The sequence below is a fragment of the Lytechinus variegatus genome, chromosome 1 (genome assembly GCF_018143015.1).
Source record: "Lytechinus variegatus isolate NC3 chromosome 1, Lvar_3.0, whole genome shotgun sequence".
NCBI classification, from domain to species: Eukaryota; Metazoa; Echinodermata; class Echinoidea; order Temnopleuroida; family Toxopneustidae; genus Lytechinus; species Lytechinus variegatus.
In genome coordinates, this window is record NC_054740.1 from 92,562,698 (window position 1) to 92,579,732 (window position 17,035).

The 17,035-nt window shown below is 33.1% G+C and overlaps 1 protein-coding gene across 1 annotated transcript in view; it reads right to left on the minus strand.

Moving 5' to 3' along the window:
• Nucleotides 1-3,386: 3,386 nt before the first annotated feature.
• LOC121428770 (collagen alpha-1(I) chain-like) overlaps nt 3,387-17,035 on the minus strand; it is a 63,956-nt gene continuing 50,307 nt past the window's right edge. Inside the window, exons 28-38 of the mRNA XM_041625593.1 lie at nt 16,754-16,833; nt 16,388-16,441; nt 15,801-15,878; nt 14,287-14,457; nt 13,627-13,833; nt 13,272-13,400; nt 11,831-11,941; nt 9,447-9,560; nt 8,822-9,019; nt 8,215-8,333; nt 3,387-6,828 (exon numbers count right to left, since the gene is read on the minus strand). Coding sequence (XP_041481527.1) covers nt 6,618-6,828; nt 8,215-8,333; nt 8,822-9,019; nt 9,447-9,560; nt 11,831-11,941; nt 13,272-13,400; nt 13,627-13,833; nt 14,287-14,457; nt 15,801-15,878; nt 16,388-16,441; nt 16,754-16,833 — 1,472 coding nt within the window. The 3' untranslated portion in view covers nt 3,387-6,617. The remainder of the gene's footprint in view (nt 6,829-8,214; nt 8,334-8,821; nt 9,020-9,446; nt 9,561-11,830; nt 11,942-13,271; nt 13,401-13,626; nt 13,834-14,286; nt 14,458-15,800; nt 15,879-16,387; nt 16,442-16,753; nt 16,834-17,035) is intronic.

Below are 17,035 nucleotides of genomic sequence, written 5' to 3' on the forward strand. Positions count from 1 at the left end.
GTATTTGAGATTTTGTTGATTTATTCTGATAAGTTGGTTGAATAATCTTACAATGAATACTTTACAATGGATTTTTCTTTTAGATGAATCCTGTATATGACGAGTAATTTGTAAAATGTAGGTAGTATAATATCTTAGTGGGTCTTTCTTCTCTGAAAATGTACTCAGAAAGTGGGTAATTCCATTTTGCTTTACAGGGGTGAGCAGATTCTAATGCATTTGAAAAATATTGTAATTATATATACTGACTTTTTGAAGTACAAAAAGAGAAAGACTGGGCCATTCTGGTACTCCTCTTGAGGCAGCAGAAGTTAAATGAATTATGGTACTTGACGTCTCCCTCAGAATTGTCGTTATTTATTTGAATATTCAAATTGGCAATGCTTTTTGTGAAAATTTATAAATGTTCCTAAGGAAGACGTGCATTACAGCTGGTTTGTAAAATTGAAAGCAGAAAAAAAAGAAGTGGAGAGAAAAGAAAAAAAACTATGCAAAATACAAAGTCCTACTTGTTCCCGTTTACAAAATTACTGAAGAGTACTATTGTGTCTTGTAAAAAACTTGTTATTTGTTTCTTTGTCTGCTCAACAAACTCAAAATGAGAAAAAAGAAAAATGGTCCAGTCTTTTGCGCAAGACAATAGAAGAGAATTACTAAAGAATTGATGTTGTAAAGACTAATGATCATGCATTTGTTACTACATAACTATTTTTTTTGTATTATGATGTGAAGATTTATTTTATTGCTTTTCTTGAAAACGTGTGATTCGAAATGCTTTGTTTGACAAAGGATTGTTCTCAAGAATTCCTTTTGTTAAAGAATTCCAAGCCTCTGAAAAAGCCTTTATTTTCAAGTATGATGAAAGTGAAATATTACATTGGACAATGTGGTTGAATTTAAGCTACAAGTCTTTAATAGATTTTGAACTTTTTCTGTTACATTCAAACATGAATTATACAGCTAAGAAAGAAATTTACTACTTTACTATTTTCTATCTTGTTTTGTCATTAGAATCATCTTGCTTTTATTTTTTAAAATGTGAAAATGTATATATTGGGCATTTTCATGAACATTTCTTTCATATGTAGGAATTCTATTTTGCAAGATTTCTTTACAATTTTTTATTTATATTTTCCCCCTATATCCAAAATGGAGTTATATTACATAGAAGTATGGTAATGAAGTTTTGAATTTGATATCAGCCTTCACAATATTTTTAAAGTACTTAACCCTAAGACTCGGGGGGGGGGGGGGGGGGGCTGTGGAATCTTTATCGGTACTTCCTAAAGCCTCAATATTTAGAAACAAAATTTTATGACTTTTTGATGAGATCGGACCTACCAGATTATGTTTACCAAACACATGTCACTGAAATTTTGCTATTTCTCTATATGACTATGTATCAACCAAAGGGCAAAATCAGCTTTTCCAATTTATGTAATATTACTTTCTAGTATCATTGTTTCAAATAGTGTAAATAATTACCACACTCTCATTCACACACACCCATATATATGCATCTGAAAAAAAAAGCTTGATGAAAAACAAAGAAAGACATAAGAAATTATGAACACAACCTATCTTTTTTTTTCAGGAATGAAGGGAGTTAAAAAAGACATTTGTACCAAACCCTGCTATTCCTGAGGCTTTATTTAGTGAGAAATACCAAAATCTATGATTTCTTGCAAAATTGATTAAAAAAAAGGACTTTTGTAAAATTACCTATACAATTTTCTAGATTACATAATTCTTGATCCTTATGCAAAGTTTTTAGGCAATAGGGACACATGGCTGAGTTCTCAGGGGGGGGGGGCATAATGGCCCCTCTCTGGTAATAACAAGCTTTGAAATACCCCACCAAAATTTCATGTGACTAGAAGTCTTGACTTATCTCTTACTCATTGAAATATAATTACCATGTGAATTACTGGAGATAAGTTATATTATCCAATTGCTGATATAAATTTTTGCATTTGTAGAAGTTAAATTTGAAATGTTATTTTTAAAAAAAGTTCAAGTTTTGTGAAAACTTCTATCTGCAGGTCATAAATAAAGTGACAATGTTTGAAATGTTCACGAAAGTGCTCAACATACATGTACGAAAAGAGATAAATAACAAGAATCAAAGTGATTGAAAAAAATAATCTGATATTACCATGACTAATGTATTTGGCAAGCAGACAGAAATAAAGTTGATATTAAACTGAATCAACATTCTACACACACACCTCTGTTAAAATGCTGTTGCTTATTTATAATTCATTGAGTTACATTTGCAATTTTCTCTCTGATTTCCAAGGTGAAATTGAAATATGATGACGAAAAAATGTTGGTGATAATTGTTTTGATGTTCACTATGATGGTAGTGATGATTAGGATGGTTGTTGATAATATGGTGATTGTGATGATACATTTATATTTGTAATTATATATGGAAGCTTGACAACTGCCACCCAGATATTCATCATGTCATGTTTACAATCCTTGGAAAAGATGAGATTACAAGATCTCAATTCTTGTCACATTTGCATCCCATTTAAAGAAGATCCCACATGACGAGATCAAAGATCTTGTCATCTCATCTTTCCAAAAGGATGAGATCCGAGGTCTTTTTTTCTAAAGGATACAGACAAAACAAGATGATTATCTGAACATTTGGGTGGCTCTTTTATGCTTCCATATATGATTATGTTGCTGTTGGTATGGATAATGGTTGTTGTGGTAGTCATGATTATAGTGATGGTGGTGTTATGTTGAAGGAACTAATTATCAAACATCTACATAATCAGCTAAAGTTCTTCATTTCTCAAACAGAACATACAGTTAGCAAATCACAAATGAAATTTTCTTTGTAAACGTATGTTTTATTGCATAGGTTTCGATTACAAACATTTGTAACCAGAATCCAGAAATCTGACTTCATTGGGACTGTATAAAATGACATAAGATTAGTTTTGGAGACCATTCATAATTCAACAAGTTTTAATAACTTAATCATAGACCAACACAATGATATACATGATTATTTTCAAACATTCAAATTTTACATAGATTTCCCATTCATTACATCACACTTTGTGGACATTTTAACAAGACAGATTGGTATATAGAATGTGGCTATGGTTCCTTGCTTAAATTTGTTTTTAAAATTATATACTGGTTCATGGGATAAGATGCTCAATTATTTAATGTCCCTCAGATAGGTTAAATGGAGATACCGTGTAGAGGAGAGTCACCACCTTTGTACGTTAAATACCCACTGCACTATTCGTATAAGAGTAGGGGAAACCCTGGTGTAGTGGTCCACCTGCACTCCCCTCAATCAGTTATATCGGGAAGAGAGACCTGCGGGTCATAGTGATTCAGTTCGCTTTTCGCCTCCCAGGCACAGGTGACGCCAAACAAATAATAATCATCTTTTGGGACTTCTACTTGATTTAAATGTAATCTGAAAATCATACTGACTCCACAGGAATAAATGGTCAAAAGATCATCTGCAAATTAAATCTTGACATTATTGATAAAACAAATATCTACAAAATTCCTAAATGTTTCATAAATAAGATACAAACATAACAAATAAAAAAAAACTCATTTACATTCAAACATAAATGGCACTAATGAGTTGTATAAAAAAACAAAATCGTAGAGTAAGCCTAGGCACCTGGCAAGCATGATTTATACAAAATACTTTTAACAAAATAATAAACTAAAAGCCTAGCATCCAGCAATTTTATTCGCGAGATGAGGTGAAAAGAAATGTTGTAAACAAAGGGGGGGGGGAAGAATAAAGCATGCCACATCTTTGCATAAAATAATTCATGAAAATCTGTCAATCTCAAATAGCTCCTTTACATTTTCCAATGATAGCCTCATTGCTTAATGCAGCAAAAGCAAAATTGTTAAGACTTATTTCTGAATGGTAGAACACAAAGATCTACTAGTATACTAAATTTTAGAGCAATGGCAAAGCTTTGGTGCCAAAATAATACATTTTATTGGCTTATTTCTATGAACGCAGTATTCAAATAGCCTAAAAAAATATAAAAATGTCAAGGAATAAAGGAGGTTTTACAATCAGCTTTGAAAAATCACCAAGATTGCAACTGAGTAGTGAGTGTTAAAATGCAGCATATTTCTTTCGTGCCTGAGATAAATATACAGGAGTCAATAAAGACAATGGTAAAACATGTAACTGGTTTGAAAAGAGTAAGGGTAATTTCAGTCCTTGTACAGGAGGCAAAGCAATGATATTTCTTCTGTTTATGTTTTCCCCACCAACTTACAAATAATCATAATTGACTTACACATTTGAGTTTGAAAGATTGTATTTCCATTAATTGCTGGACTACTTGCCTACCAACTAGTACAAAAAGGCAGCAAGCAGGCAAGTAAGTTTACATTACTCATACCATAACTACATCTACTTTTATAAATGAATGAATAAAAAATTGATAAAAAGGGGCAAAATGAAACAAAAGCTACGAATAGATGTTTGAGCACAAATATTTGTAATTTCAATATAAATATAGCACCAGATTAGCTTTTGACTTTCAAAATTGTGTTTAATACCTACAGCAACATTTCATATCCAGATATCTACATAGTAGCAAACTACAATCAAACAGGGGAATTGGTGTAAAATAGTCAAATTATTTACAGAGGCAATCTTTAAAAGCAAGTAGTATTCACTTTCTCTTTACTATATAATTCTTGACAAGCTATGCAATTTTTTTTTATCTTTGCAATATGAAATTAGCACCAAAATTAGTTAGATTTGGCACGGTATGTGTAAATTTCACATACTGAGGTAAAATAAGATCCATAGATTTTCCTAAAAAGCAAGTTCATCTTGAATCCTACAATAAAGCAAATTAGTACATATAAAAAGCTCAAATGAATGAAACCTGCTTTAAAAAAAATCAATACTAATTGCTTTGACATGATCTTTCATGTAACTAGTAAAAAGTTATTAAAATTTTTAGTAAATACATCATAATTTAGAACCATATCTCATTTTCACTGATATAAGAATAGTACATGTACAAGAAAAATAATGCCTAACTAGTCTGTACAAAAATACTACAGATACTATTGATTTCTTCAATTGATCATCATAGAGATAAATATAAACAGTTTGAAATTGGAAACATTTTACATAAATGTTACTAGGAAAGACAATTTCATAGATGAGTTCAAATCTTTTCATTTCTGTTTCCCCCCTGAGTATACTCTGACCAGTCTGGATACTGCTTTACTACAGAACAATTCTTCATCACACATCTCTTTGATGAGTAAAAAAAAAAGTGAGGACAATATCAACTGACTTTTAAAAAATCCATGACAAGGGATTTTGGTCTGAAGTTTAGAATACATGCTCAAAAGTTAGTGAAACCCTCGAGATACATTAAATACTGTATGAGCAAATAAGGGAGAAAAATGAATTACTTGCCCCAACCTGTCGGGTAAATAATAGTTCCATTTTGTACTTCCGTCTGAATTCATTATTCTAGTAAGTTTTTTTAACTAGTAATGATGACCATACACAATGAAAAATAATCAAGAATTTTTTTGAAAAGAATAATAATTGCATAATCTAAACTCGGACAAGATGAAAGTGTTAGATAATAAACCTCAGTAAAAGGACTGTATCAACAATCAAGATAATGTCATACTTATCAAAATGTTTTTGGTTGTGCTGCCTTTAGTATATGAACCTTGCCAAACACACACTGAGAAAAAAATCCTTTTCTACTTTTCCAAATGTTTTCTAATCAACTAAAGTATTGTAATCTAATAATATTGATATGACTTTAAGAATACTAAATCAGGAAGTACACGTGTATTAGATTTCAATATTCAACTTATAAACTGGCACTGTATACTTCATTGTACTAGCGGCATCCACCTTCATATCACATACAAACCGACATGGAAGACAATCTAAGGCCCAATTGGAAGGATTTTTAAAAATCATCAATTTCTGGATGATTTTCCTAAGATATAACCACTTGTCCTATTTATAACAAATCTTCCTCATTGTCATAAAATATTTTTTTGTTGCAACATAAATAATTATTTACACTTTATACTCTAGCAAGTACTTGCCCAGTACAGTACATCAGGTTTGAGCTTAACTCCAAGAAATATACATTATTTCACACTAAATTCTTCCTATGCATACATCCATATCGTAAAAAGGTCAACATATTCCCTCCTGTCAAAGACAAAAATGGCCATATTCATAAAGTTTTAACATAGGAATATCAAAGAGAAATCAAGAGATTTCAAAACATGTTATTAAATTACTTTGAGTAAAAGACTTTGTTCTTCATATATTTACACTCCATAGGCTGTCTAGCTGAAGAAGATTGACTGTGAAGAATTTTGCTCAAATGGCACAAGGAAACTGATTAAATTGGACAATATAGGACATCTCTGTAAAAGAAACAGGGCAGTCTTAACTGCTGATATCTTCATTACACTTCCTTGAATACATCATCAATCACCGATTCACTTACAGGATATTCCATGATATCTCAAAGCATCTTTATTCAAAGAGATTCAAAGAATAGATATATTTTAAAGAACTTTTTTTCTGGAAAGAAAATGGTATATTACTTCCTGGCATTCAGCTGAGCAGTCTGCACACATAGAACAGCAAAGGCATTATTACATTGGAACTCAGTTTGTCCTAATAGTTTATGATCAGATAAAAGACTAGCTTGGCCACGAGCAAAATGATTTTCTGCCCTCCATGCTTCACAGAAGCTCTCAGACATTCTTTCCCCGTTGGCATAGGATCCATGCCAGATGTACTTGTCAGGCCTGAATGAAAAAAAAAGGAATTAAAAGGAGATAATTTAATGAGTATATATATTTTTCCTGTGAACTATCAGCACTTTTTTTTTTGCAAAAGAATATACAAATACAGTACCAGTTCAAGTTATAATGAAAAAAAAGCAAATAATAAAGCAAGACTAGAATAAGAGAACAATATAGCAGGCAAATAAATGCGAAAGGGAATACATAAAATAAGATCACAGAAAAAAATTAGAAGAATGAAAAATATAAGATAATAATTCATGAATCTTGTTCATTTTACAATTTGTTAGTTCTCAAAATCAATGTCACGCATTTAAAATTGTCTCCTATTCTAACAAGAGAAAATCGTATAACAAATGAGAAATATGAATATTCACAATACACTAGTATACAAATAGCGAATAGACATGAGTGCGATCGTGCGAGATTTCGCATGAGGTGAAAGAAAGATGCTCTATTCAACGAGGCGTTAGCCGAGTTGAATAGAGCGTTTCTTTCTTTCACCGAATGCGAAATCTCGCACCATTGCACGAATATTCGCTATTTGTGTTGTACAACGCCTCGGAATCTAGTGATAATATGGAAAAAACAAGAGTTTTTTCCCTCTAGTAATCTACAAAAAGGGAGCAAAAATATTGAAAGCGAAAAGCAAAATCCCACAAGCGCACATGATCTTGGACAGCATTGCGCATTTAGCCAGCGGGTTGTACCAACGCGCATTGTCACCTTATTCAATGAAATGGATGGTACGTCATTTGTGCAACGGTACGAATGTTTGACATTCAGCGTCCCATTTGCTCGCGTACAACAAGCTAAATAGGCGTTGTACAACTCTTTCTATAACTCTACACTGATATCAATATTCATAAGGCTGTTGATATACAAATAGCGAATAGGCATAAGTGCTATGGTGCGAAATCTTGCACCATTGCACAAATAAGAATATTCTCTATTTGTGTTATACAATGCCTCGGACTTTAGCGAAAATGTCGGGGAAAAGGTAGTTTTTTCTTGGAGTATCTATGAAAAGGGAGCAAAAAAATTGAAAGCAAAAAGCAAATCCCACAAGCGTACAAGACCTCGGGCAGCATTGCGCATGAAGCCAGCAAGCTATGCGCGTATTTAACCTTCATTTACTGAGCGCAATGAACTGAATCGTATAGTGACGTCACCTCCCAAAGCCGTGCAACGGTACATTTTAGATTGTACATCTTGCGTGCAACAGTACGAATGTTTGACATTCAGCCTCCCATTTGTTCGTGTATAGGCGTTGTAAAATACTTAATTTACATCTATGACTGGATATTTGTTAATTCACATTAATATTCATCAGATTATAATCTGTCTTATATTCACAAGTCTGTTGTATCATCTCTGTTAATAACTTACCATGTATCATCTGTCATCACATCTTTACCATCAAAGGAATATATGTGGAAGCTATCTTGGAATGGAGCTCCTTCTTCATCTTTAAAGAGTTCACTCCATGAATCAAACAAAACTTCTTGCTGTAAGGTTGAAAATAACAGACATATTCCATATTCCAGTTTTTCGTACATTTAAGCATTAATTTTTCATCTGGCTGCATTTATGAATAGAGGCCATTTTACAGATTAAAAAAAAATCAAAACTACATTACCATACCATTTCATATCAATGAACAGAGAATAGAATAACTGTAAGTTAATATCCTAATATAAAGGTATTAAAAAATCAAAATCAAAAGAAACCTTGTTCGTGGTGCCATAAGAGTGGATAAGTTATTGATATGTACAAATTTTAGTATTGAGTATTTGAGCTGTAAATTGATTTGAAACGATAACTAAAGAATAAGATAATTACGTCTGTTTAAGTATTAGACATTCTGGAGTATAGTACTCATTGTCAGCTCCTAGAACTATTACTATCATCAATCCTTTTCTTCAAAATTCAGAATAAATAAAATTGAAAAAAAAGCTCACACATATTACATAAATAGCTTTAAATATTTCATTACCTTGGCATTAGCAATGGGTAGGCCTTGATCCTGTTTCCTAACTATGGTTTTGATATCTTGTAGAGGCGATGAAAGGAATGCTCGATAGGTTCCTTTTAGTCCTGCTGCCCTCGCTTGTTGCCAACACTTAAAGTCCGCACCACTAATGCCTCCAATCATATAACCCATGTGAGGTGTATTTAGAGCGTACATGTAAAGCTGAAAGTAATAAAGGAAATCACTTTTTGGATTATGGGATAGGTCAGTTCTAGAATCAAAGAAAATATTGACTATTGAGCTTTCTACAAAACCAATAGAGAGATTATGGAGTTCCCAAGCAGCTTCGATTTCTCCAGATATTCTATGAGACTTCATAGTTTTATGCATGGTGAAATTTGTTGAAGATTTGTAATAACTTTTCCTAGAAGTCAAAGAGTATCGGATCATTGTGATTTTATATGAAAGAAATTCATTTATTTAAAAAATACTTTTAGCACTTCTCATAAGAACTTATAATCATGGCAATTTGCTTTTACAGTAAGTTTGCTTTATCATGATAACTAGGAAAAAAATAATTTTAATAGAAATAAATGGGAAAACTGTAATTTCACTGAAAAAATAAACTGTTGGTTCTACTTTTTCTTACCATAGGTTGATCTGCTACAGGTATTTCAGGTCCAGGTAGTTCAATCTCAGGTCTATATGTAAGTCCTGGTCCTGGTATTTGAGGGGGCTCTGTTGGTTCCACAAAAGGGGCAAGCTGGAGGAGAAAGAAGCATTAATAACATCTAAGCACCAAATTGGCACTAAAGAAAGAAATTATGGATCGATCTGAAAATTTTCATTCATGTAGCAGTAGCTGAAATACCCAATTATATAATTATTTGGCCACATGAGATGTAAATGATACAGATGGTGTCTATCAACCAATTCACGAACTGACAACCCACATGCAAATATACCATCTATTTATACATCTCATAATCATGCAGTGTTTTACTTAACCCATGGTACATCTATACATAATGGAAACATTTTTGAAAACAGTTATGTAAGACTAATACATATTGACAATGAAATTAATCAAAGTAAAATCAGACCTGTCTTGAAAATAAAAATAAGTTTTCTTTGTTGAAGCATAAATCTTGGCAAAAGAAAGGATTCACTTTGAAAAGCAATTATCAGTATGAAGTAGAACACCAAATGGATCTACAAAACATCGCACGGGAAGAAAATAGATGCAGAGTTGATACAATATTTACAGTAAGTTCTATGTTACGTTGTCTACTTGATTTGCATTGGTAAATTTACAGGGGTATTTTGTTAGAAAAACTGAGATACGGGTGCTATGCAGTATAAAAGGGATTAATTTTCAAGGCTCTGTGAATTTATAATACATGTGGGTAAAAGTAAAAACTGCAAAAATTTAGAAAGGTAAAAATCAGGATATAAATTGTTGCATTCAGAATAATCAGGGAAAATGAAGATTTGCTTCTAACAAAAAAAAGGCCTTTATGAAATAATAGATTCAAACAGATACATGATACTGCATTGCATGGTGGAAAATAATAACACTATGGAAAGAAATATATATGTAATACATCAAAGACAACCCTTAGGTAAGCAAGAAATTTTACAATATGTGATGTAGGGAAGTGCAGAGATATGTGAAAGAAAGAAAAACAGATTGAGTATTACAATGAAAGAACAGATGTGAAAGGTAAAATATTGATAAACCAAGAGAAAGTGAGAGAGAAAGGAGTGAGCTTTAAAAAGAGTATAAGTTTTTCAATACATGATGAATCAATACAGAGATAAGGAAATATACAAAGAACATCACCGAACAAAAGATAGGAAGATAGGAAATATAATAAGAGTGATGATAGATAGCATAAGTGAAGAATATATGAAGATATAAGGGATATCAGAAGAGTGATCATAAGTGAGCAAACAACAGGGAAATAAGATATAAAAGTAATGATAGATAGTATTTGTGAAGAAAAGATATAAGGGATAGCATGGCAGGTAACAGATGAACAGCATAAGAGAAAGAGAGATAAAGCATAGTATAAGAGGTGAGAGACGAACAGCACAAGAGAAAGAGAGATAAGGGATAGTATAAGAGGTGAAAAATGAACAGCATGAGAGATATATAAGGGATAGTATAAAAGGTGAAAAATGAACGGCATAAGAGAAAGAGAGATAAGGGATAGTGTAAGAGGTGAAAGATGAACGGCATAAGAGATAGAGAGATAAGGGATAGTATAAGAGGTGACAGATGAACAGCATAAGAGAAAGAGACACAAAGGAAAGTATAGGTGACAGATGAACGCATAAGAAAAAGAAAGATAAGGAATAGTATAAAAGGTGACAGATGAATGGTGTAAGAGAAAGAGAGATAAGGGATTGTATAAGAGGTGACAGATGAACAGCATAAGAGAAAGAGAGATAAGGGATAGTATAAGAGGTGACAGATGAACAGCATAAGAGAAAGAGAGATAAGGGATAGTATAAGAGGTGACAGATGAACGGCATAAGAGAAAGAGAGATAAGGGATAGTATAAGAGGTGAAAGATGAACAGCATAAGAGAAAGAGAGATATGGGATAGTATAAAAGGTGACAGATGAACAACATAAGAGAAAGAGAGATAAGGGATAGTATAAGAGGTGACAGATGAACGGCATAAGAGAAAGAGAGATATGGGATAGTATAAGAGGTGACAGATGAAAAGCATAAGAGAAAGAGAGATATGGGATAGTATAAAAGGTGACAGATGAACAGCATAAGAGAAAGAGAGATATGGGATAGTATAAAAGGTGACAGATGAACAGCATAAGAGAAAGAGAGATATGGGATAGTATAAGAGGTGAAAAATAAACAGCATAAGAGAGACATAAAAGGAAAGTATAAGAGGTGACAGATGACAAAATAAGAAAAAATTGAGAGATAATGGATAGTACAAGAGGTGACAGGCAAAAGCATAAGAGAAAGACAGACAGATAAGAGTGATGATAAACCATAAGTCTTACAGTGGTGGTAGGTGTTAATGTAGTAGTAGTAGTTCTCGATGTAATGGGTGGTTGAGGGCGTGGTTGCGGGCGTGGTTCAGAGGTTGGTGGTAAGGTAAAGGTAGCTCCCAGCTGTAGGAAGGAAGACATTAATACTTTCATGGCGGCAGGTCAAAGGTAAGTATCACTCTTGCCGATATGAGTATCACTTTACCCATTAGATATCCATAAATGTGGTCCAAGCCCATATGAATTCCATTTGTGAATGTTTAATTGTACTTTAAGTCCAGTAACACAAATCATAGCTCAATCTCATACCTGAGAACCCAATGTATTTTTAAATACCACTATAATGTAAAAATACCACAACGTTAAAAAAACACAAACCCATTAAAAGTCATCTCATTTTACAATTTTTCTTTAAAACTGAAGCATTAATGCCAAATATATATTTTTTTCTTATATTTTTCTTTAAAACATTATTTGTAAACTCTTACAAAATGAAAAAAAAAACATGACTGCTCCCCCTTTGAAAAATCAAGCAGACAATTTTGAACATGTATCTAATTTTGCTTATTCATTTGATAAAAATGGCTTTTGAAATAAAAGATTTGGTATCTCATTGATGAAAATCATTCATTTCTAAAGAAAAGTTAGAAGTTAGAAAACCTGCTCAATTAGAATGATTAAATTCAATATCAATTCTTTGTACTGAATAGTCATAGTTAATACATTCATGTTGGATTTGCCCATTTTACTATGCAAGAAGGAATGGTTCTAAAACTTGTCTACAAATTACATCATTCAGATTTATGGTTAGCATAAGGGAAATAGCTGGAGATCAGAAATAAGGAATTTTGAAAGAGAACTAGATGACTTTTATGATCCAGAACTGCCCACACAGTGACAAACTTTAAATAACATAACAAAATCAAACACAGAAGTGACATGTAATAGAATATAAAAATGAAAGTTGACATAAAAAACAGAGAATATCCTGCATGCAAACTGAAAATATAATTCAAAGAAACTATGAAAAATGATTCCATTTACATTGAGAGATGTCATATGATCTACATCACTTCTTTACAGAGATTGACAATCATGCCACATACTACATGACCCATTGTTCATTGTAAATTCCTAAATAAGAATAAAATATCAACATCGACAAGAGAAGGATTTCTGTAACGTTTGTCAAGAACTCTAAGAGGTTCAAATGGAAAAAAATCAAAAGAAATATAATTACTTAATACATCTATTACCTTTTCTAAAATACCGCATTCACAAAGCTCATTCATGAGATTATTTCATGATCTCAAAGTATCTCAAGTATTGGACTAACACTATCTTAACTTCTTGACTTAATGTATCACTGTAAGTAATACACTCCAATCTGAATTCCCTCTCCTCCAATTCCACAATAATCCTAAAAGGAGGTCTAGGGCTTAGTCCCTCTTACCAGTACTTGCTGCATGCCAGTTTCAACCCTGATATAGAGTTCCTGGACCCGTATGATGAAGGCCAGAGTCCCAACCTCCAATGCTCTCATGCCATTCAACATATCCTGGATACTATTGAACTTGGCCATCTGGAAAGAAAATGGAAGACACTCGTAATCAAAGAATAGTATGTTACCTGCATTTGAAGTTTAAGTGCTCACAATCGCTTATCCCTCCCCCTTCCTATCTCTTGGCAAGAGGTGAATAATGATTCTGGAAAAGGGCTGGAATTTCTTCATTACATTCATAAGTTCATTACAAAACTTTATGGTCCCTGCAATATAGCATTGTTTCAGTACTTATCAATGTACATACCTGCACACCACCATGCCCATCACCACCAGTACTGCTTCCAGGTTGACCCGGTGGTCCTGGCTCACCAGGAGGTCCAGGTTCTCCATAACCAGTAGATCCTTGAGGTCCACGTGGACCCCTAGATCCTGGTCTTCCATCAAACCCTGGGGAACCTGGTACACCCATCCTTCCTGGCTCTCCCGGGGGTCCTGGCTCACCCTTTGGTCCCTGTAGAGAGTATATAATAGGCCACAATCTTACAATCTGGTTTTATCTACATCACCATACCCAAGGCTTACAGCTATTCAAATACGCCTTGAGTCATCAAATAGAATAAAAAAAGGTGCTTCTTGTCGATATTATGAAAATCCCTTTTGTACAAGAATTAAATTTTGTTTATACTTACATGTAATTGATTGTATGTTTCATATCATTGCATGCTATTTTTGTTCTTAAACTGCACTGAAGGTGGTGAGAAACATATTTCCACCATGTGCACAAACAGGATATCAACTAAGGAACTCTCTCTAAGACTTCAAGAAAGCCATGTTGACAATGTTCATAACATATTTTATAATCATGTATTAATATATTCAGGCATAATAAATAGCTACAGAATGAAACCATATGATAAATAAAAATATGAAATGATGAAAAGTTGGAAGAGAGAGATGGACCTACCCTGACACCATTGCCGTTACCCACATAGTAACCTGGTTCACCCGGTGGTCCTGGAGGTCCTTCAGGTCCAGGAGGACCTTGTGAACCATCACGTCCATCTCTACCAGGTTGACCTTCATAACCATTGCCTGGTTCACCAGGCTCACCCTTGATACTCTCTCCTGGTAGACCCTGATACACACAGAGATAGACAAAGAACAATCATGTCTCACAATAAATAAAGGCTAACATTGATTTGACTTTTAAAAGTCTGAGCTGTAAGGTCCCACTGTTACATGTGCCTGTGATATGAATGAGCAAGAATGGAAGGTAAAAAGTCAGTGAGCAACGCAGCAAAAACACAGTGAAAATATTGCGTGAATCAATGAGGGGGCACCTCCGAGGCCCCCTCCCGGCCTATGTAGGGTTAAGTACAAAATGTCTGGGCGCCATCTGTATTGAGCACTAATGGAGTTTTATCAGCTATATCAATTATCTCCATTTATGTTCATGACAATTAAGCATGTTGAGTAAATCTGCCTTAATCAATTTGCTTGGAAAAAAATCATCATCTGCTTGACAGAGTGACAATTGCATGGACTTCCACAACCTCAGCTTACTGTTTTGATTTGAATTAATTTTTTTTCTTAAAAAGGAGAAAGAAATTGACTAAATACTTAAAGGTCAAGTCCACCTCAGAAAAATCTTGATTTGAACCAATAGATAAAAATCAGACAAGCACAATGCTGAAAATTTCATCAAAATTGGATGTAAAATAAGAAAGTTATGATATTTCAAAGTTTTACTTATTTTTAACAAAATAGTTATATGAACGAGCCAGTTACATCCAATGATGTCACTCACTCACTATTTCTTTTGTTTTTTATTGTTTGAATTATACAATATTTCAATTTTTATGAATTTGACGATTAGGACCTCCTTGCCTGAAGCACAAAATGTTAAAATAATGGAATTCCACGTGTTCAGGGAAGAATGAACTTCATTTCACATGACAATGACGAGTAAATAAAAATATTTCATATTCCATATAATAAAATACAAAAGAAATAGTGATTGAGTGATGTCATCAGTTCCTCATCTGCATACCGACCGAGATGTGCATATAACTGTTTTGTGAAATGAAGCGAAACTTTAAAATGCCATAACTTTCTCATTTTACATCCAATTTTGTTGAAATTTTCAGTGTATGCTTGTTGAATTTTTCTCTTTTTACTCAAATCAAGTTTTTGTTGGGGTGGACTTGTCCTTTAAGTGCATAGACTCGATACATGCATCTACATTATAAGTTTAAAGACTAAAAGGTGTCGCTTAAAATCTTTAGGGAAGGGGGAATCTAAAAAATAAATAAGAACAAAATTGAACAAATGAAGAGCCAAAAGCAGAAAGGGAGTATAAAATAAATGAAGACACATAGAGAGATTAGGGAAAGAAAGAAAAAAAAGAGGAAGGAGAATAAATACTGTCGAATCCTTAGCAAGAATCACACATATTCATGATGAAACCTTTTTACTTACATCTCTACCTGGTGGACCTGGCTCACCAGGTGGTCCTATAAACACCTCATCGTTTACATAGAAATCACCTGGATCACCCTATAGAGAAAGAATGATTAATAGTTGAATGATTTTTTATTTATAACATCTTTGTTCAAGCATGGTAGTTAACATGGATGAAAAGTGAATGAGACTAACTCAGGATTCCTTCATTCAAATGTTACCACATTAATATTGTTGATAACAAATCAAGCATTGATATTCCAATGGCTTCCTATATTACAAAGCTTGTCCTTTTCAATTCATTGTGAATGTGCTCATATTTTGTTTATATTGGTGAAATAAGTTTTTTGTTAAAAACATACTAGTTCATATGCTAATGTTACTAAACTATTTGTTTGCTGAATTTCATACTAACATGCATTAAACAAAAGAAAGATTTATGTCATTTTTTATTTTTTTATCATGTTTCTGCCTTAGATTTCTGTAATTAAAACATGAAAGAAAGAAATTTCCACCCTGTAAACACAGCATATTCATAGAGAGAGAGAGGGAAAGGGATTAAACAGCATGGCTTAAAGAGAATTTTAAAAGGAAATATATCTCACCTTTTCTCCTTTAGTTCCAGCTACCCCAGGAACTCCTGGTACCCCTGGAGCCCCCTATATTAATAGGATAAGGATTCAAACAAACAACAATTGTTCAATAAGCTTCATATACAGTGAACAACAAATTTATCTCCATAATATAATCAAAAATAATTCTGTAGAATTATTCTTAAAAGAGGAAAGTTGGAGACTGTTGTTGTTGCAAGGGTAAACCTGTTGAACAAAAGACAAAATTAACAAAATACAAACTTGTATAGCAAATAATCTACAACATGAATAGGAAACTTTCATTCTGCTAGAGAAGCATTAGACATTAGCTCTAAATCATAAAATACTTCAGGAATTGAGACAATATTTGAATCTTACCGGTCTTCCTTCCAGTCCACCATCACCTTGATCTCCTTTATAACCTTGTAATCCTCTTAATCCTTGAACACCTGGTAAACCTGTGGAGATTAAAAGAACATAATACACTATTAGCTATCACTGGTGATCTAAGGTGATTATTTCAATTGTAATAAAAGAATCATTAACTGGTCAAAGACATTCAAGAAAACTAAAGTAAAGGAAATTGGTGGTTGGTCAAATTATATCTAACAATGAATTCTGAGAACTGAAATGCACATCATACACTCTGGGTGTGAAGTC